Below are 20,006 nucleotides of genomic sequence, written 5' to 3' on the forward strand. Positions count from 1 at the left end.
AACTATCATGAAGGCGGTTAATTTGTTGAATTACATTAAAATATCCATTGCGAGTGGATTTGTGTGGTCACATTATAATTTTGACCTCTCCATGCATGTTCTACTGAAAACCGATGGACAATATCCGTCAGCCATCAATATCTCTTCCTAGATTACATCGTCAACACCCATCAGGTCCATCAACATCCCTATGTTCTAATCTCTCTCTCTGTTTTTTTTTTTTGGCTTTTAATATGCAGGCGATAATGGAATTAATACATATGTTATTGAATATAACTAGCCAATGGAACCGGTTCATGTTTCACACGCACGCACGTGGTACCTTTATTCGTCATCGAATTGAAAATTCACGAGCACGGCAATTTTCCGTGGACTTTGAACGCAAAAGTCAGGGCCTGACCGTCACACTTGTCCTGTTCCGTCAAGAGGAATATCTAAACGCACGGAGTTTCAAAGCTCCGAACCCCTACAAGCATACACGGTGTTGTCGCGAGAGAGAGAGCTCTAGACACAGATTTAATTGATGGGTATTTTTGCAAGTTTAAGGGGCTCAAGAATTGGGGCTGCCCAAGAAACCTTACCCGTTTCAGATGGGGTTTCGTCGTCGCCTAAGAGGAGATGGTCCAATCTGATGCCTCTACTCGTGGCCATTGTGGTCCTTGCGGAGATCGCGTTCCTGGGTCGGCTCGACGTGGCCAGCAACGTTGCCATAGTCGATTCCTGGGCCGATTTGTTCTTCCGGTCTTTGCCGCCAGACGATTTGGGGTTGGTATCGTTGGGTAGTGATCGGGTTTCCGAGTCGGAAAGTTGCGAGGAGTGGTTGGAAAGACACGACGCTGTGGTTTATTCCAGGGACTTTGGGAAGGAGCCCATCTTGGTTTCTGGTTCTGAAAAGGTTTGGTATTTCTCTATCGGTATTAGTTTTATTTTATTATCTATTTTTTTGGAAATGTTATGCAACTTGATTCTTTGTTCTCATGCAGTTTTTATTCGAGCAAAAAAAATCCATTTTGATGACAAAATTGGATTGCCTTGTTGGTGTTTTTTTTGGTTTTTGGGGGATTGGGTGGGGAGGGAGTAAGCGATGAGGGGTCCATGTATTATTAGTTGAGCAAATTGTATTTTGACTGCTAATTCACAATTAGCAGGAGTGTAAATTGTAAGTACCATGTGCACTGCGGATGCTACTCAAGCTATTGTTTAATGATGTGCAGCAGAGGGACGTAAAGTTCGAGAGTTGGCACTTGAATCACCATCTTGAAATTAGCTTTTTATTACTGTTACTAATTCGCTTATTAGGTCACAGTACGAAGTCTTAATATCTCTCTTGGAGAGGAAAGTGCTATCCAAACTTTTTTGAAGATTTGCATGGTAATTCTCCCCTCAATTCCCTTGTTGGAATTCTTGTGTGCTAAGATATTGACAGTGAAGAGGTGAACATGTTTCCAATTATCACAAATTAATGGACGATGTCATTCAAATTCTTTAAATATAAATTGACCAGTGAGTACCTTGTCCTTGTGGCATGGCCTGAAATGATATCAAGCTCCTTTTTTTCCTAAAAAAGCAAAAAAATTATGTACTTTAACTGGACCTTTCTCCTTTAGTTAGTATCTAATGAGTTCTATATAGCTTCTCAGTGATTCTATATCCAGTTTATTTCAGGGTAATGCTCATCTTTTTCATTGTAATCTAGTTGGTCACTTGTAATATTTCCCCTAGAGGCAGGGCCGCAACATGAGCAAATCGACGAGATCTCGCCACCGTGTGTTGCTACCTCTGCTCCGTCTGGCCAGAAACTGCCGATGATATGTTTGGAAGCGCCACCTTCCCAGACCGAGGAACATCTTGAGGTTTTCTCGGCCGGAAAGGCTTGTGCAGAAACTGATGAGGGGATCGTTCGAGGAGTTGCGGGGGGTGGAGGTGGTTGATGATGGGCTCTCTTAGAGGCTTGGCAGGGAGGAAACGATGGTCCCCGAGACTCAGTTTTCCACTAGTAACGCTGTGGTTGAATGGGAGGGCAAAAACTTATTCGGGGAGGAAGAGAGGGGGGTGACACCTAATATGCAGTGGGTTCCCAGTGAGGAGGAGCCTATCTCGTTGAATTGTATGCTACCAAATGAATCCAATGTTTTGCATTGGGTGCTCCAAAAGGTGAAGGAAATGCAATACTGTGTAGGAATGGAATGTGTGAGTTTTGAAGAGCAGTTCTTGGCATTACTTACTGCCATTGAAGTGGGTCATTCACAGTCAAAGAAATCAGGGTAAAAAAAAACAGCGAGAGCTCAAGCGCCTAACTTGGTTGATGAATTATGAAGGAAGTTCAAGCCGTGAAAGATCCAAGGGGAAGTGGCTTGCCTCTCCATTATGAAGCCGAAAATTGTGTCTTGAAATATCTGCAAGTTGAACGAGGTAAATAAGCGACTTCGTATAAAACATTTGTTGCGGGAATGGAGGACGGATATAGTATGTTTAAAGAAACCAAGTTGAAATGTGTTTCTAGGAGGATAATTTGAAGTGTTTGGAGCTGTACTTATGCGGATTGGGCTTATCTTGCATCGAATGGGGCTTCGAGTGGAATCCTAATGATGCGGGATAAACGAGTTGTGGAGAAATTGGAGGAGTAGTTTGTGGGGGAGTATACTGTGGCATGTTCTTTTAAGAGTGGCAAATAATTTTGTGTGGGCCTTTGTAGGTTTATACGGTCCAAATGTAGACAACGATAGAAGATTCTTATAAGAGGAACTTGCTGGGTTACATAGTTGGTGGGAGTTTCCCTGGTGTATAGGAGGGGATTTCAATGTCATTAGATTCCCTAGTGAACGATCTGGAGACAATAGGACGCGCCCAGCAATGACATAGTTTTTAGAGTGTATCTTTGACTTAAACATGTTGGACATTCCTATTTGGGGAGGCTCTTTTACTTGGTCGAATAATCAGACGTCGTCCTGGTTGGACAGATTTCTAATCTCACCGGAGTGAGAGGTGCACTAGCCGGAGGTGTGCCAAAAGCGGTTGTCACGTCTTTGTTCGGATCATTTCTTTATTTTGTTGGATTGTGGTGGCATTCAAAGTGGGCGCCGTTACTTCAAGTTCAAAAATATGTGGCTGAAAAGTGAAGGCTTTATGTATAAGGTTAGGCAATGGTGGTCTTCATACCAGTTTCACGGCAACCCCTCATACATCCTAGCCTGTAAATTAAAAGCCTTGAAAAATGAACTTAAGTTTTGGAATTCTCAGTCCTTTGGAGATATAGGGGAGCGAAAGAAATTCATGACGGAGGAGTTGCAACAGTTTGAGAGGATAATTGAGGCTAGAGTCATTTGTTCGGAAGAGCTATCGTGGAAGGCAGAGTTAGTTTCAGAATTGGAAAGAGTATTATCTTTGAAGGAGATTTCTTGGTGCCAGAAGTTGAGAGTATTGTGGTTGAAAGAAGAGGACCGGAGTACAAAGTTCTTCCACATAGTTGACAACTCTCATAAAAGAAATAATACCATTGAAATACTAAATATTAATGGTATGGAGTGCAAAGAGGCCTCTTTGATTCGGGACCATGTGGTGGATTTCTATGAACAACTGCTTACAACGCGAGGGATGGAGGCCAAAGTTGGATGGTCTTGGTTTTGATACTATTGAGTCCCAAGCATGTCTTGGTTGGAGAGGTCTTTTGAAGAAGTGTATGATGTAGTGAAACGCATGGGTAAAGATAAAGCCCCAGGCCCAGATGGCTTCTTGATAGGCTTTTTCCAATCATGCTGGGAGGTAGTGAAAGAGGACATTATGAACATGTTTCAGGAATTATCCTTGGTTAGGAAGTTTGAGAAAAGCCTAAATGCCACTTTTATTGCGCTGATCCTGAAGAAGATTGGAGCATCAGAGGTTAAAGATTTTTGACCCATCAGCCTTGTGAATGAGGTGTATAAAATTATCTCCAATGTGCTTGCCAACAGATTAGGGGAGCTTTTGGGCAAGATCATTTCGAAGTCACAAAATGCGTTTGTTAGGGGGCGACAAATTCTTGATTCAGTCCTTATAGCAAATGAGGGTCTGGATAGCAGATTAAAGGCTGGCTCCACAGGGATTATTTGCAAATTAGATATGGAGAAGGCATACAACCATATGAATTGGGACTTCCTCCTATATTTGTTGGGGGGATGCGGCTTTGGGGTTAGATGGCGTACTTGGATTAGTTGGTGCATCTCAATGGCAAGATTCTCAATCTTGATTAACGGCTGCCCTATCGGCTTTTTCAGCAGCTCTCGAGGTCTAAGCCAAGGAGATCCTTTGTCTCCACTTCTCTTTGTTACCATTATGGAGGCCTTGAGTAGGATGATATCGGTGGTAGTTACGCATGGGTTTGTGGCTAGATTTCCGATTGGTGACCCCAAAAGGGGCAATATTACTTTGTCTCATTTACTTTTTGCAGATGACACACTCCTATAGAAAATTGGCAGGGTGGAAGAGATTGTATTTGTTGAAAGGTGGCCGTTTGACTCTCATTAAGAGTACCCTTTTTAACTTACCTACATACTTCTTGTCTTTGTTTCAATTGTCTGCCCGTGTAGTGACTAGGATTGATAAACTGTATCATGATTTCTTATGGAGTGGGATAGGGGATGAATTCAAATTTCAACTAGTTAGCTGGGATAAGGTGTGTAAATCAGTCTCGTCAGGTGGGTTGGATATAAAAAACTTGAGAACATTCAATTGTACCCTACTTGGGAAGTGGCTATGAAGTTATAACATGGAACCAGAAGCCCTTTGGAAACTGGTGGTTGATTGCGAATATGGTAGATTGTGGGGTGGCTGGTGCACTGAAGAGGTAAATGGGGCCAATGGTGTGGGGGTTTGGAAGCACATTAGGCGCGGGTGGGGGGTTTTAATAGCCATTTTAAATTGGTGTTTGGGGGGGGGTCCCAAATTAAGTTTTGGAGGGACATATGGTGCGGGAATGAGGCCCTAAAGGATGTTTTTCCAGCTTTTTTCCAGTGGCCCGTAATCAAGAAGCTTCAGTAGAGGACCTCATGCTTCGATCAGGGGATCAAGTGCAGTGGAATGTCACATTTAGTAGAGCGGCGCAAGATTGGGAAGTAAAGATCTTTGAGGCTTTTTTCAGCCTATTATATTCTGTGAGACCGAATAGACAGCAAGTTGATAGGCTATGGTGGACTCTTGCGGGTAAGGGCACTTTTTCGGTTCGATCCTTCTATAAGTCCCTTACCCAAGCATCAAATACTCAGTTCCCATGGAGGAGAATTTGGAGGAATAAGGCACCTCTGAAAGTAGTCTTCTTTTCATGGACAATAGCTTTGGAGAAGATCTTGACTACCAACAACCTGAGGAAGCGCAGGATAGTTATACTAGACTAGTGCTGCATGTGCAAGAGATCCGGCGAGACAGTGGAACACCTTTTGTTTCATTGCGAGACAACTAAAGCCTTGCAAGAGATCCGGCAAGACAACTATCCTTTGTCATGCCTGCAACTGTGGTTGATTTATTGGCTAGTTGGACACTTCCGAGAGGAGTCCAACAAATCAAGGCGGTGTGGAAGATGATCCCGATCTGCATTATGTAGTGTATATGGCAAGAGCGCAACGATCGGACTTTTGAAAACAAGGAGCGGTCACCAGAGGAACTTAGATTTTTATTTTTCCGTACTTTATTTCTATGGGTCATAGCTTTTGATTTTAATGGCCTGAATTTTCATGACTTTCTAGCTTCCATTACTTCGACCTAGACAGGTTTTATCTCTTGTATATCATCTTGTGTACTTACTTAGGCTTTGCCTATCTCTATTAATAATATTATCGATTACTTAAAAAAAAAATATTTCCCTAAGCTTAACTTGGTGCAATCAACTCCTAGACTGTGGGGTCTTTAAGATATTTTCATGTGCTATCACATAACAATGAAAAATATTTAAGATAATAGTACATGATCATGTATTAATCTGATAAGCATGGGAATTTCAAGGTTAAATCGAATGGTAGGAGGACACTGCAACTGATCCTATAATTTAGGGGTTGATTACTCAAAAGTTGAAATTTAGGAGGCATTTCTCATAATCCTTCTAGCTCTGGAGGCTTTTCTAAGTTGAATTATTTAGGGAAATTCATCTAGGATCTTTGAAATTAAATTACAATTATTTAAGAAGGGTAATGATACACCTACAACTCTTTTACAACTATTTTACAACCCATTTTAAATCAACCAATGTAATTGTGATACTCCATTAAAAAATAATTCCAATTTTACATAGCTACAGATTTTAAGTAGTGGTAAAATAGTTTAGACTAATTGTAGGTTTATCATTTTCCATTTAAGAATGATAGTTTACTTCTTTTGGTTACTTATATATTACAATGTATATTCAGGATTTTGTTGGTTTCACTTTTTATATAGGAGTGGCAATCTTGTTCTGTTGGATGCCAATTTGGATTTAGTCCTGGTAAGACTCCTGATGCTGGATTTGGTTCAACTCAAACAAGTGGAACAGCAAGTATTCTCCGATCGATGGAATCATCTCAGTACTATTTAGAGAATAATATTGATATGGCACGACGGTGGGTAAGCACAATCATATACGGCTTCATTGCATTCTGAAAAAACAACGTTTTCCTGCTATTTAAGAGCAAGTGAAAATACATTTGCAACTGTGTTGAAGATGAGCCTTTTTGTAAGGTTAAACTAGTAATTTAGGATTAAAAAGCAGATTACATAAGCTAATTGCAGGAAAAAAACACTCATTCATAGTGTAACTTCTTTATTTTTCAATGTCATTTTTATGCTTACAAAAAAGAAAAGGTCTATTTGATCCTTGTCCAGAAAATTTTATAAGAAACTTTATTAGAGAGAGGAACTGCAAGTATAAGGAGTGTATACAAGAGGTTCTCCCATGAATTACGATCTGAGGTCCAATAGACCAAAGAGTCTGAAAAAGAAGCAAGAGAAATACTATCAAATGCAGACATTGCCTCATCCCATTGAAGGTTCAGTTACTTCTTTTGATCAAAATATTTTCTGGAAAAAAGTGTGTAACTTTGCAAGCATTAGTAAATACTTCAATTTTTTACATGAAATTTAGTCCAAAGAATAAAAGGACATACCGGAGAATTGTCTGCTGTGAATAAATTACCTTTACTCACTAATCCCTCAGAATACTAGACATCAATATGTAGAATTCGAATTCCACTCAAATGCCAGAATGGCATAAAGCAATATGTTTGAAGCTGTTAAGTTGCGCAACATATTAGATGCAGTCAGGGATAGGCTAATGTGGCTTGTGCACACAGACCATTAAATGCAATTCTTCTTTGGCACATAATATTAAATTATTCTAAGGGTGAGACACAAACCACATGGACATTGTAAGATCTAGTACCCTGATGGAAATACACTTTGGCTGACAATAAAATAACTTTTTTTCGTCCTTCCTCAAGCACATTTGTTGCTGTTTTCTGTAGATTAGTCAAAGAAGACTTTTTCCCTGCCAAAGATTGTTAGCAAAACTTATATCCTCTTTTTTGTTGTGTTAGGAGGGGATATGATATTGTGATGACAACTAGTCTTTCGTCAGATGTTCCCGTTGGATATTTTTCCTGGGCAGAGTATGATATCATGGCACCTGTGCAGCAAAAGACTGAGAAGTCCCTTGCTGCTGCTTTCATTTCCAACTGTGGTGCTCGCAATTTCCGCTTGCAAGCTCTTGAAGCACTTGAAAAGTCTAACATAATGATAGATTCTTATGGTGGTTGTCATAGGAATCGTGATGGAAGAGGTGTGCATTTGATATATTCTTGATATTTAAAGATTATGTTTGCACTAAAATCTTACCATGTTAAGTAGTTTAAGTTCAGAGTATTCTCTTTAAGCTTGCAAATACTGTCTATTACAAAGTTTTTCCTGCTGTTAAGCTTGCCAAGTATTTGCTTTTGAAGTCAATTTCATAACTTTTACCTTGTGTATGATGGTTCTAGTTGTGTCCAAATACTATATGTAATACTTTTGTTCATTGGTGATCTCATGATGTGTTATTCTAAAATCTGGGGCTCCATCACTGTACTGTGTTGCATATGACAATTGAGACCACTCTGTTTGAGAGAAGCACAGTTTCTAAATTTTGATTCTGGCTTAAATATATCTCAAGGTTTCAACATATCTTTAAAGTTTAGTTGTTCCATAATACTTGGTGGATCAGAAATAAACATGTTTGTATAGTTCATAGCATCTGTACTGATATGTAGTTTCTTTGCAAAGAAGTTGAAAGTTTAACATGTATAAGGTTGGAGTATCGCATGAATAATTCTTTGCAACATCTTGGGTTGTGCAGTACATTAAGTTCCATGAGAACTTTAATTTTATTTAATGTATTAAATGCTCGAATCAACTGACAACTAGAACCCATTTACTGCCTGCTAGAATATGCTTGATGAGAAGTAGTTATAGTTGTGGTGGCTGACTTGTTGGTGTATTCTAATGGTTCTTTCCATTGGAATGTCCGTTTTTCGAGAGCGGTTAATGACTGGGAACTTGGAACGTTTGCTGATTTTTTATTTTATTCATTGTATGCTATGTTGTTTGGTAATGTGATGGAGGATAGGATGATTTGGATTCCTGATGTGAGTAATGGGTCTCGGTGCGTTCCTATTATAAGGCCCTCTCGGGATTCTCTAATTATCATTGTTTTCGTTGGAAGGCCATTCAAAAGTGTAAGGTCCCTCCTAAGATTGTTTTCTTTATATGGACTGCATCTCTTGGGAGAATCCTCACCACTGACAATTTGAGGAAACGTTGTCCCATCATTATGGATTGGTGTTTCTTGTGTAAGAAAAATGGGGAATCCATGGATCATCTATTGTTAAATTGTGAGCTGGCTCTGTTCTTGTGGAATGAGATCATTAACTGGACCGGTGTGGAATGGGTTATGCCTGGAAGAGTTATGGATATTTTTCAGTGCTGGACAGGTATTGGGGGAAATATTCACATTGCTGATGTGTAGAAAATGATCCCTCTTTGTATTATGTGGTGTTTGTGGATGGAGAGAAATAAGAGGTGTTTTGAAGACCGGGAGCATTCCTTGGATGAGCTGAAAGAGATTTTATAATACATTATTTTCTTGGGCTTCAGTCATTATTTGTAATGAGGACAGTTTTCATGATTTGCTTGTATTCCTCACTAGTGCTTCGTGGTATTCAGTCATATTCTGTGTAAACTTCCTGTGTACTTGGGCTATTGCCTTTTCCAATTAATTAAGTTTTGCTTTTACTTGTAAAAAAAATAGTAGTCATGGTTGTAAAATTTTATAATTTTAGGTTAGTTTCAACTTGAAAAGATTTTAAACTGAGCGGCAGTTAGAAACTTGATCCTGGACAATGAAAGTTGAGGGGTTTTGTTGGGGTTGATGGGATGGGTTTGCCTATTAAGACTTTTATCTTTCTGTGTTATGATAACACCCTTCGTGATTTAACAAGCACTCAGGACAATGTTATTGATGATATTGTAAGCAAGTGTTGCTATCAAAATTGGGAATGACTACTTGAAATGCTTGCTTTTAAGGATTTACAATCTTTTCAGTTTAACTCTGTTCCATTCAAGCTAAAGAACTCTCTTCTTTATAAGTAATCTCCTAAGGCCTCATTATTTAGATGAGGAAAGCCATAAATCTACATACTCAGTTAACTGTAAATGTATTTGTTGTACTGTAAAGTGAAATATGCATGTCCGCAGAAGGACAGAAATAGATCAATATGTTCTTATGGTTTGAAAGCACTTCAAATTAATGGTCTGATATTTCCATTAGAATTCTCGTGTTGCCTTCTGTGTTGAGTTCCTGATAATTTGAAAACTAGTGTCTTTAAATTAATGTATGTTTTTTGCAGTTGACAAGGTAGAAACTCTGAAACGCTATAAATTTAGTCTGGCTTTTGAGAACTCCAATGAGGAGGATTATGTCACTGAAAAGTTCTTCCAGTCTCTGGTTGCTGGTATGAAATCTACTCTCTCTCAAACTGTATTTATTTCGTAGTTACAATCCCACATTGCCTAAAATAAATCATTATATGTTAATTTGTTCAAGAGATAAGTCAATCCTCCAATCCCTCTCCTTTTTCCTGTTGTTGTTTTTCTCCTGCTTGTGATTGTGTTTAAATTCAATTGCATTCTTCGTAAATCTCTTATTTCTCCTGATAATTGTAGTTTCTAAGTTGTATAGGAAATTATTCAGTTTGGGAAAACAATTTGGGATCAATTAGTAAAGTTTTAAAAAGGAAAAGACTGCCAGAAAGCATTTTATGTTAAAGCTTTGAATCTATAGAGGGAAAAAGAATACACTTTTAATATGTTATGGAAAACTGCATTCAGATGCTTGACCAAACCCCATATACTGATGAATATGGAATTTTCAATGGTGCTAACATTGGAAATTGGTACTAATCATCCATAGGTTCTGTCCCTGTTGTGGTTGGTGCTCCAAATATTCAAGATTTTGCACCTTCTCCTGTTTCACTGCTACATATTAAGGAGATAGGAGATGCTGAGTCGGTTGCAAAGACCATGAAATACCTGGCTGAAAATCCTGATGCATACAATGCGACATTGAGGTAAAGTTTTGTAAAAATAACAATTTAGTAACTGTTCCATATTGATTTTTCTTTTAGTTCATTTTCCATTGGTGCATGATAGGGAATGATGTACCATGGATGTCTACCGAATCAGTACAGCTGTCCTTCTGACACAGCAATGCAATTTCACAATTAGTATCAAAATAGAATGCTGGATGATTTCTTTTTCTTCTGTTGTTGTTTGTTGATGTTATAGACCCCTAAATAGAGAATGTCTCAAATTTCTGTAGTAGTATAAGAGTTGATTATTGGTTTCGAAAAGGAAACTGAAAATCATGCAAAATGTGAAACTAAAGAGATGCTTTCCATTGATTAGGTGGAAGTATGAGGGGCCATCTGATTCTTTCAAAGCGCTTGTGGATATGGCAGCTGTACATTCATCATGCCGCCTTTGCATTCACCTGGCAACAATGGTTCAAGAGAAAGAAGAAAAGAGTCCAGGGTTCAAGAAACGCCCCTGCAAATGCAGCAAAGGCTCAGAAACCACGTACCATCTTTATGTAAGGGAAAGAGGGAGGTTTGAGATGGAGTCCATTTTCTTGAGGTAACCTCGTTACTTTTCATTCCTGATGTTCTTTCTTTTTCTTTTTTCTTTTTTTCTTTTTTTTCCATGTCTTTGGCTAAGGGACGTTGTGGTTGTAGATAGCAATTTCATGTCCATGCGAGGATGGAATTATCCCAAGTCTTGATTTCAGTTCCCGATGTGACAAAAACTCTCATTTTGGGCTTTGATGCAGGTCTGGGAACTTAACTCTTGGGGCGTTGGAGTCTGCGGTGCTCAAAAAGTTTAACTCACTGAAACACGTACCAATTTGGAAGCAGGAGAGACCTGAAAGCATCAGAGGAGGGGATGATCTAAAAGTTTATAGAATATATCCTGTTGGAATGACACAGAGGCAAGCTTTGTATACCTTTAGATTCAAGGGCGATGCTGATCTTAAAAGCCATGTGGAAAGCAATCCTTGTGCAAAGTTTGAAGTCATATTTGTGTAGATTGAAGCATGTTTCCTCTCACGTCGAGCATGTATTTGCTGATTTTGGTATTTTCTGCTGAAATATGCGGAGAGGTCAAGATGCTTTCATTCTGAGTATATTGCTTTCATCGAATGCTTAATTGGTCTTTGCAGCATACGAACCTTAAACAATGAACGATAAGAGGCTAATATTCTAGGGAGGGAATTGGTTAGAATATTTACCCATGCAGTGATGGTGAACCCATTGATGTAGGTGGATTTATAACACCTCCAAAATATTCTGTTGTTAATTTTCAGTCTCTTTAATTAATAGGCTCTGGAGAAATTATTGGGGGACTGCCTTAAACTGGTTTTAAGGGTATTTTCTATGGTTTTAGATTATCCCAGGAGAAGATTTCTCTCCTTAGCTGAAAGTATATTTTAATCATACAAGAACACATACAATACATATATATATATATACGCTTACAATGACAGGCTTGAACGGAAACTAACTATGCATTGCTCCTTATTAGATCTTTATATATAAAGTAAGTCAGATGAGCAAGCATTTTTTACAAGGAAAACCAAATCTGTTTTTTCTCCGCTGCTGCATACTGAAGTCATTTTCAAGGAACATCCAAGTTGCAAACTTGTCCTTTAAACTGCAAGTTGCAAGCATATCCATATTGAGAACTCGATGATAACAGCATCAATTTAAGACAACACCTCGATCCTCAGACATCTTTAGTAAAAAATTGGCCTAATGACTGATGTTTTTTACAATTTCAGGCCCTATAGTACAGAAATAATAGAGAAGCAATATATTTGTTTCTTCCAGATTTTCGTAAACATAAAACAAAACCATGTAATGTAACCAATCTTACAATTTCCAGTTTACCTTTAACTAAATCCAGTTATAATCTTGATGTCTCTGACATGTCTCCAAAAGATGAAACTTTTACTTCGTGCGGATGGAAACTGAGCATTCGTTCAACCTAATTCAAGCACCACTTATCCAATGCATGTGGGACTGCCTCTACCCAGATTATAGATATCAAACAGAAAGTATATTGTGCGGCGACTGAGGAGAGCCAGTTTCAAGTAAAAAGCTCCTACTGCAATATGACCTAGAGGTACTTGAGGAAGAAGCAAGATATCTTCCATCTCCACTGTGAAAAATTGCCTCGTGCCTCTGTATTTTGCCCTTGCTTGTCCTTCCTCTCCTTTCCATTCCTACATACTCTTCATCTTCGAGTGCTTCTAAAAGCCCATTTTGCATTGGTTCAGAGCTCTCGTACAGAAGCCTAAGAACCTGTTTAATTGACGGCCTAGTGTGACCTTCTTTCTGGGTACACCATCTCACAATAGAGACTACTGTTTGAAGTTGGTCCAGGTCAAAAGAATCCCTGATACTAGGATCCACAAGCTCAGGTAAACTTGATTCTGATGTCACGTATTTTTGGGACCATTCCACTAGATTCTTGTTGTCCTGTATTGCTCGTCTAGCAGTCACTATCTCCAAGAGTAACACACCGTAGCTGTAAACATCGCTTTTCTCAGTGAGTTCTTGAGTGACAACATATTCAGGATCCATATAACCTGGAAGCAATCTGATAGTTAGATCTCTTTAGAAAAAAAGAGAGAAAAAGAAAAAGATTATTCATACTCAGGCAGTCATATGGCTTTTCCCTGACCTGGAGTTCCCCGGATATCAGTATTTACTGGTTCAAAGCAAATAGAACCATCTTTTGAAGCATGTGCAAGGCCAAAATCTGCAACCTAGACAACAAACGACAATGTCTGTACACATTATTTTAAAGTGTTCAAACGTTGTTTGGATGTAAATTTTTATAAAAAAATAATTCCAAAGAAAAGGAAAGGAAAGGAAGGAGAATATGGACACATAATACAGAAAACAAAAATAGAATAATTGAGAAGGTGAGAATCAAGTGATGCAAAAGCAAATGCTCCTGAACCTATTAACAGAACTCTCATACAATAATTAAGGGTTCAGAATCGTGTACAAAAGCTAAACGTGCATCCAACAAATATGCTACCTTAGCTACAAAGTTCTCATCCAATAAAATGTTGCTGGACTTAATATCTCTGTGGCATAGAGGAGGATCACAGTAAAAATGGAGGTACTCCTGCGTGTGAGAACAACAAATAAGAAAAAGCAATTCCAGAAGATATTGATGAAGTTTTAGGTAGAAAACTGAAAATTAACAAAACCAAAGCCAAAGAGATGAGCGTTACTCTGTTGATTACCAGAGCATTAGCAACGTCTATTGCAATCTGCACTCTAGTCCGCCAGTTGAGAGGGGTTCTTCCAGGGGCTGGACAAACATGAGATCAAATCCAATAAAGCCATCACAAAAGGGATCTTTTGTTTTTTTTTGGGGGGGGGGGGGGGGGGGGGGGGGGGCGGGGATTTTTGTTACGGAAACAAGGAAAGTTAAAGGAACAAGTTGCGTTGTTAATCTGTCTTGAATAGAATTTTTACGCCTGAATGTTTCGTCCAAAATGAAATCATTACTGAAGTGTTATCTGATAAAAGTGGGAGGGGTGGAAGAAAAGAAGAAAAACTGAATAAGTAAGAATCATACCATGAAGATGATCCTTTAAGCTTCCATTTGCCATATACTCGTACATGAGAAACCTGCCATAATGCAATCAAAAGCATTCAGTGTTTCCAACACATGAGGGACATCACTCAGTGCACACATGATGGAACTACCTCTCATGTTTTGTTATGCAAAAGCCCCTAAGAGAAACAAGATGACGATGATGCAGTCTAGCGAGAAGCTCAATCTCTCTGCAGAAGTCATCCTCCCCCTGCTCTGAAACTTTGTCCATGCGTTTTACTGCTGCCTCTAAGCCATCACTAAATTGAGCCTTGTACACTGTTCCAAATCCTCCTTGCCCAATGATAGTGTTGAAACTGTCCGTTGCCTTCTTTATCTCCTTATAGCTGAATTTCCGGAACATGGACAAAGGACCTACACCTTTACCCCAAAAGAAAGAATATACAGAATAATAGGATATCTTCTATATGGAAATGTCCGAGAGAACATGACAATAAAGGATCCAAGGCATACCTTCTGGAAATTTCCACATAGGCCAAGAAGGAGGAAAAGACTTTGAAAATGTCTTATCTATACTTTTAGAATCCTCCAGCTCTCTATTCTTGCTACGAATAAGAAATACCAAGACAACCATAATCATAACAGCAACTGCTGTAATTGCAAGTCCAACACCTGGAATTAATGTCAGGTGATAGGGGCGGTGCTTTTTGGTTATGGGTATGCCCAACATTAGTTGGCTTGGGCTTACAGCAACCAATGGACTAGGAGAAGTGTCAGGCGTGAGTGGAGACGGGGATGGCTCTGAAAGTGGAATCATAATTACAACAAATGATCATCAGAGACAAATACAGCACCATAAAGATGACAGATAGACTCTAATGGGAATTTCGAACATCTATATACTGCATAATTTTCAAAGAATGGAGCTTTACTCCTATGAAGCCACATCATCCACTATCTCTTTATTAGTAGCCTTTTAATTTTCCTATGACTGTCTTTTTGGTTTTATCAATTTATGTATTTTTAATTTTGCAATTAAAGGATTCAGAAGCGTTAGTGAATTTTAAAAGTTAAAGAGAAAAACGAACATGAGAAAGAGTATAGAGACATGATTAACTTCATTACTTGATGACATTGAAGGGAAAAAAATGTATTTGCCGAGATAAGAGTCTTGGTGTTTTTTTTTTTTTTTTGAATTTGTGATGATATGTGGTATAAAAATGAATGTAGAACATTATATACATAGTTAAAAACATTTTAAACAATTATATATTTGAAACTAAATATCTTAAACCCATCCGCGGCGGATTTTTGACTCATTATTCCAATTTCAAAAGCACAAATGCAAAGTAACTGTGATACAAGTAGACATACAAAGTTTAGGAAAGCTTGTATCATTAACACCAGCTGGTGTCTCCCAACAAGCATTCACCCACATATTAGAATCTTGTTATTTTATTTTTTTGGTTCCATCTGATTCAGTTGGATTGAGTTGAGTATTCATACCTGGAAGCATGCCAAGACCTTGAACTCCAAAGAAACAGCTTGCAATTTCAACCACTGAAATGCCATCAACTTGGCTTCCAATTGCAGCAAAAATTGCATCGCGGCATGTACTCAGCGTCATATTATCTTCTGCTCCTACCAGATGATGAAGATACATGATGCCAGCATTTAAACATTTCCTGCAATTAGTTTCATCTGAAAGTGGCATTTTGCAATTTTCATTGACATCCACAAATTTTGGAGACTGCAGCATCTGGTTGACAGTTTTCCGACCCTTACACTCATAATTAACTGGGATTTTTGTTCCAAACCCACAAAATGCTGTTGCATTTCGTGGAACACCATACAGTCCCAAGGTTTCAGATATGGAGTGCTTGCAGATTTCAGATAAATTTGTAGTAACCCCTAGGTTGCCCGTGGCATTTGCATAGCGTGCAATAGAAACTGAGACAAAAGCATTGATGTAGCGACAACACTTTCCCCTGTCATCTTCATTTGAGCAGACTGAGGCCACTACAGTGAAATTAGATCCACTCAAATTTAAGGGGCAATCTGCAAAAGTAGCAAAGATAGTTATCAATCATGACCCATTCCCTGATTAACAAGTTTTTTTATGTAAGTAATGCAAATTTTATTGAAGGTGTAGAGGGCAAAACCCAGGTGTACAGAAAGTATACAAAAGGAAGAACATTCTCTAATTAACAAGTGATCACCCCAAACTAGGGGTGTAAATCGGTCTGGTCCGGTCTGGGGGGGTGATGGACTGAAATTTTCAGTCCATCATTTTCCCCAGACCAGATCAGACCAAACATCCCTAGGGACTGAACTGGTCCGGTAGCTATCGGTCTGGTCAGTCCGTTCGGTCTGGCCCAATTATTTTTTTCTTCTTTTTAAAAATAAATTAATAAAAAAATTTTAAAAATACTCAATTAAAATTAAGTGAATTATTAATGTGGATTATGTAACTAACTCAATAAAAAATTATTTTATATGATCAATGATAATAAATTAAATGAAAATTACATTCTTAACTTATATAATTATTATATATAAGTTATTTGAAGTGGGTTCTACGTCGGGTATCGAGGTTGAGACATCCTTAATGGAATGCCCTTCGCCATAGGTGATACAGGAAAGACCGATAGTCTGTGTTACACCCTTGGTCAGCCCTAAAGAAACTCCCACATCGGAGTTGAAAGATAATGGTATAACTCCGAGGTTTGAATGAGATGTAGGGTCCGTCAAAGTTGCACATACAGGGTCGCCAGAGGTGAAAGGACTTGTTGCCTACACAGAATCTCCAATGGAGAGTACCAATGGAGTTGTTAAGGAGGCACGGGATTTGTATAAGGGTTTGTCGTTGGTGCCTTGCGAGGGTGAATGTTTAGGACCTGGTGTTCTGTTGGGAACTATGTCAGGAGAAGATGTTGTCCACTTGGTATCTCTTCCTCCACTAAACAATATAACTGGATCATCATCGGATTGGGTTTTGCATAAGGTTAATGAGATCCAACATATTGTGGGACTCTCACATGGAGGATGTGAAGACCAATTTAAAGCACTACTCACTGTGATTGAGGCGAGCCACTCGCGTGATACCAAATCAAACTTTAAGAATAGCAGGGAGTTGAAGTGTCTTTCTTGGGGAATTAACTACGACGCTAAGGGCGATAGCTCAAGTCGAGGGAAAACTAAAGGGAGAGCATTATGAAGACATTCTCATAGAGGGTGTTTTGGGTGGAGTATTAGTCTATGAGAATCAATGGGTTGGGGTTGGGGTTGGGGAGGTGTGTTTTATTCCAACTAGGGTTTGATGTATTTTGAGTAGTTTTTCACGGGCTTTTTAGGTCATTAGGAGCTCTCAAGTATGAGTTAGGTGTTTTCTTGTATACATCTAGTGTATTTGGCTACTCCTATTGATATATATAATATTTTTATTTATAAAAAAAATAATTACTATATAATTAGTTAATTGATATTATACATTAGTTAATTGATAGAATATTAATTTGTTAATAACATATTTAAATTTTATATTTTTAATGGTGATAGGTTAGATGAAAATTACATAATTAATTATAATAATATATATATAATTTTTTTAAATTTGGTCGGTCCAATCTGGTCCGGAGTGGGAAACCTCTGGACCGGAACCAGACCAAAATTTCTCGGTCCTCTATTTCAGGGACCGAGACCGACCGGTCTTTGTCCTCGGTCGGTTTGGTCCGGTCGGTTTCTCCAGTCCGGACCAACCAACTTTCACCCCTACCCCAAACATGCACAAATGGCTGTCTTCTTGGAATGCAGAGAATTTCAGCAAAAAAAAAAGTTCCCAAAAAAATAATTTTCTTCGCATAACTTTCAAACAAAATGAACTCTAAACTTATACTCATATGGTTCAAGTGAGATGTAAGCTTTAATATGCAAAATCCTAAATTTTCTCAACCCCCTAAGGTCAGCCCAATAGGCCAGGATCACGCCTCATTGAGTAGAGGTCACTGCTGTGACTCTTCCCCTTTCCTCCCTTCCAGTTCCAGGCCACTCCCTTATTCCATTAAAAAAAAAAAAAAAATTGTCATGTTGTTGTTAGGGGTGGCAGTATGTGACACGATCCATTAACCCAATATGAACACGACACGAAATTAGCGGATTTGGGTTTGATGTTAACGGTTCAAGTTGACCCGTTAAGACACTATTCATTAATGGGTTACTAACGGATCAACCCGTTTAACCCGTTAGCAAGTTGACCCGTTAGTGACCCGTTAAATTTTTGTTCAAAATTACAATTTTATCATTTTTAACCTAAAAACAAAAATACCCTAACCTTATTTTGTATTTCCTAACTCTCTCAGTTCTCAGTTGAGTCAGTTCTCACGAGTTATGACCGCCTTTCACTTCCTTTGGATTGTAATTTTGGTGTTTTTATTGTTTGGATTGTAATTTTGGACTTATGTAGTTAGTTTTATATTTTTGGGAGATATTCTGATTTTAACTTTTATGTGAAATTATGTTAATCAAGTCAAATCGATTATTTAGACCAATTCAACCCATTTACATAAACAGGTTGTGTCATGTTGATATATTTTTAATTAATTCATAACGGATCGTGTCATGTCAACCAATTATTTTAACAAATCGTGTTAGGATTTGGAAATCCGACCTGTTAAGCTTAATGGGTCGCGTTCGGATTAACCTATATCGTATAATATACACGACCCGTTAACACGATTTGCCACCCCTAGTTGTTGTAGTGCCCTACAAGTATGTGCTACTACCTATAAAAAAAAAAAACAAAAAAAACAAGTATGTGCTGGAACCAACACCCACATTGCAGTCTCCTTCCTTTCCTTCCATTATTTTCTCTTTTATTCCCCCCTGAACTGACAGGGTTGATGGCTAGTATACATTTCCAAACCACACTTATATCAGTCTTATTGAAGATGAGCACCACAGATGCCTGTAGCCCAGGGTAAAGAACTAGAAATGGACTTCTAGAACTAGAAGGAAGTCTAGAGTAGTAGGAAAACTTCACCAAGTATTCATTTTCAAAAATACTTAATGCTCATAAACTCCCTAAATTTTTTAATATTCATACGCCCATGCTTGCAAAATTTATTTAGAGCCCTAATAGTGCAAATACAATAACACCAATACAAGCTAAAAACAAATCAATAACGACTGTTTTCGACTGCATGCACAAAACTAACAAGAAAATCAATCAAACAACAAGAACCCAGTCTCAAGTTCATCACTTCCACTGCGAATTTGTGAGATAAACACAAATCTAAGAAAGATAGGACATCATTGACCCACGTAAAAAATAACAATTTAGTAATTACAAAGCCTAAAAATTAATAAACACTGACCCAGACCGCACCGAGTTCCACGTAAACAGTCACCGGAAGCAATTAATGGGTCATAAAACCGCAAGAGCCAAGAAACTACATACGTTGTAGAGCAAACTCCAAGAATAAATCATAAATCAAAACCCGTTTACAGAATCACCACTTAACCAAAATGGCCCACATAAAACACCGACATAAACAATATAATGAATAACAAAAAATAGAGAAACAAATAAATGTAGCTTCTTTGAATGACAGTCCGCACAAAGAGCAATAACAAGAGGTGAAAGCTTGGAAACGAGGAGAAAATGAGTTGTAACTGACCTGCCATTATTAGTAGAGGAAGCTGCATTCCAAGAAATGCAAGCAAAAAGGGCGTCACGTACGTTCCCATGGTCAAGACAAAGAGGGAAAGTTCCTCACAGAGAGATAGAGGAGGGGGTAGGGGGTTGAGCGTGCGGGGGTGAAGGAGAGCGGGTTTTGACCGACCGTGGA

At 38.5% G+C, this 20,006-nt stretch overlaps 2 protein-coding genes across 4 annotated transcripts; one reads left to right on the forward strand and one right to left on the reverse strand.

Annotated features, from left to right (window-relative positions):
* The first annotated feature begins 285 nt into the window (after positions 1–285).
* Positions 286–11,883, forward strand: LOC108988882 (putative fucosyltransferase-like protein). The gene is made up of 7 exons (XM_035684927.1): positions 286–895; positions 6,403–6,563; positions 7,536–7,777; positions 9,879–9,983; positions 10,442–10,598; positions 10,936–11,163; positions 11,357–11,883. The coding sequence occupies exons 1-7, from the start codon at positions 524–526 to the stop codon at positions 11,610–11,612; spliced, it is 1,521 nt and encodes a 506-aa protein (XP_035540820.1). The 5' UTR covers positions 286–523; the 3' UTR covers positions 11,613–11,883.
* Positions 11,884–11,994: 111 nt separating this feature from the next.
* On the reverse strand, positions 11,995–20,006 carry LOC108988881 (probable receptor-like protein kinase At1g49730). 3 transcript variants are annotated; one of them, XR_001995747.2, is made up of 10 exons: positions 19,836–20,006; positions 15,667–16,218; positions 14,674–14,961; positions 14,313–14,580; positions 14,182–14,234; positions 13,844–13,911; positions 13,633–13,722; positions 13,270–13,354; positions 12,474–13,174; positions 11,995–12,237 (listed from the first exon to the last, which is right to left on the reverse strand). XR_001995747.2 is itself a non-coding variant. In XM_018962265.2 (9 exons), the coding sequence occupies exons 1-9, from the start codon at positions 19,903–19,905 to the stop codon at positions 12,630–12,632; spliced, it is 2,013 nt and encodes a 670-aa protein (XP_018817810.1). In that variant the 5' UTR covers positions 19,906–20,006; the 3' UTR covers positions 12,244–12,629. The 3 variants fall into 3 exon arrangements, 2 of the variants coding, with proteins under 2 accessions (XP_018817810.1, XP_018817809.1); XM_018962265.2 differs by lacking the exon at positions 11,995–12,237 and having other exon boundaries at positions 12,244–13,174; positions 14,313–14,574; XM_018962264.2 differs by lacking the exon at positions 11,995–12,237 and having other exon boundaries at positions 12,244–13,174.

The sequence above is a fragment of the Juglans regia genome, chromosome 13 (assembly GCF_001411555.2).
Source record: "Juglans regia cultivar Chandler chromosome 13, Walnut 2.0, whole genome shotgun sequence".
In the NCBI taxonomy this organism is placed as follows: Eukaryota; Viridiplantae; Streptophyta; class Magnoliopsida; order Fagales; family Juglandaceae; genus Juglans; species Juglans regia.

What these genes read in the sequence shown, in the direction of transcription:
- LOC108988882 (XM_035684927.1), top strand. Translation starts at nt 524, where the DNA reads ATGGGTATTTTTGCAAGTTTAAGGGGCTCAAGAATTGGGGCTGCCCAA. An exon ending in TAGGAATCGTGATGGAAGAG is followed by an intron (nt 7,778 to 9,878) that starts GTGTGCATTTGA and finishes TGTTTTTTGCAG; the next exon opens with TTGACAAGGTAGAAACTCTG. An exon ending in CTTCCAGTCTCTGGTTGCTG is followed by an intron (nt 9,984 to 10,441) that starts GTATGAAATCTA and finishes AATCATCCATAG; the next exon opens with GTTCTGTCCCTGTTGTGGTT.
- LOC108988881 (XM_018962264.2), bottom strand. Translation starts at nt 19,905, where the DNA reads ATGGGAACGTACGTGACGCCCTTTTTGCTTGCATTTCTTGGAATGCAG. An exon ending in TATGTGGAAATTTCCAGAAG is followed by an intron (nt 14,581 to 14,673) that starts GTATGCCTTGGA and finishes TTTGGGGTAAAG; the next exon opens with GTGTAGGTCCTTTGTCCATG. An exon ending in CTTAAAGGATCATCTTCATG is followed by an intron (nt 13,912 to 14,181) that starts GTATGATTCTTA and finishes ATGTTTGTCCAG; the next exon opens with CCCCTGGAAGAACCCCTCTC.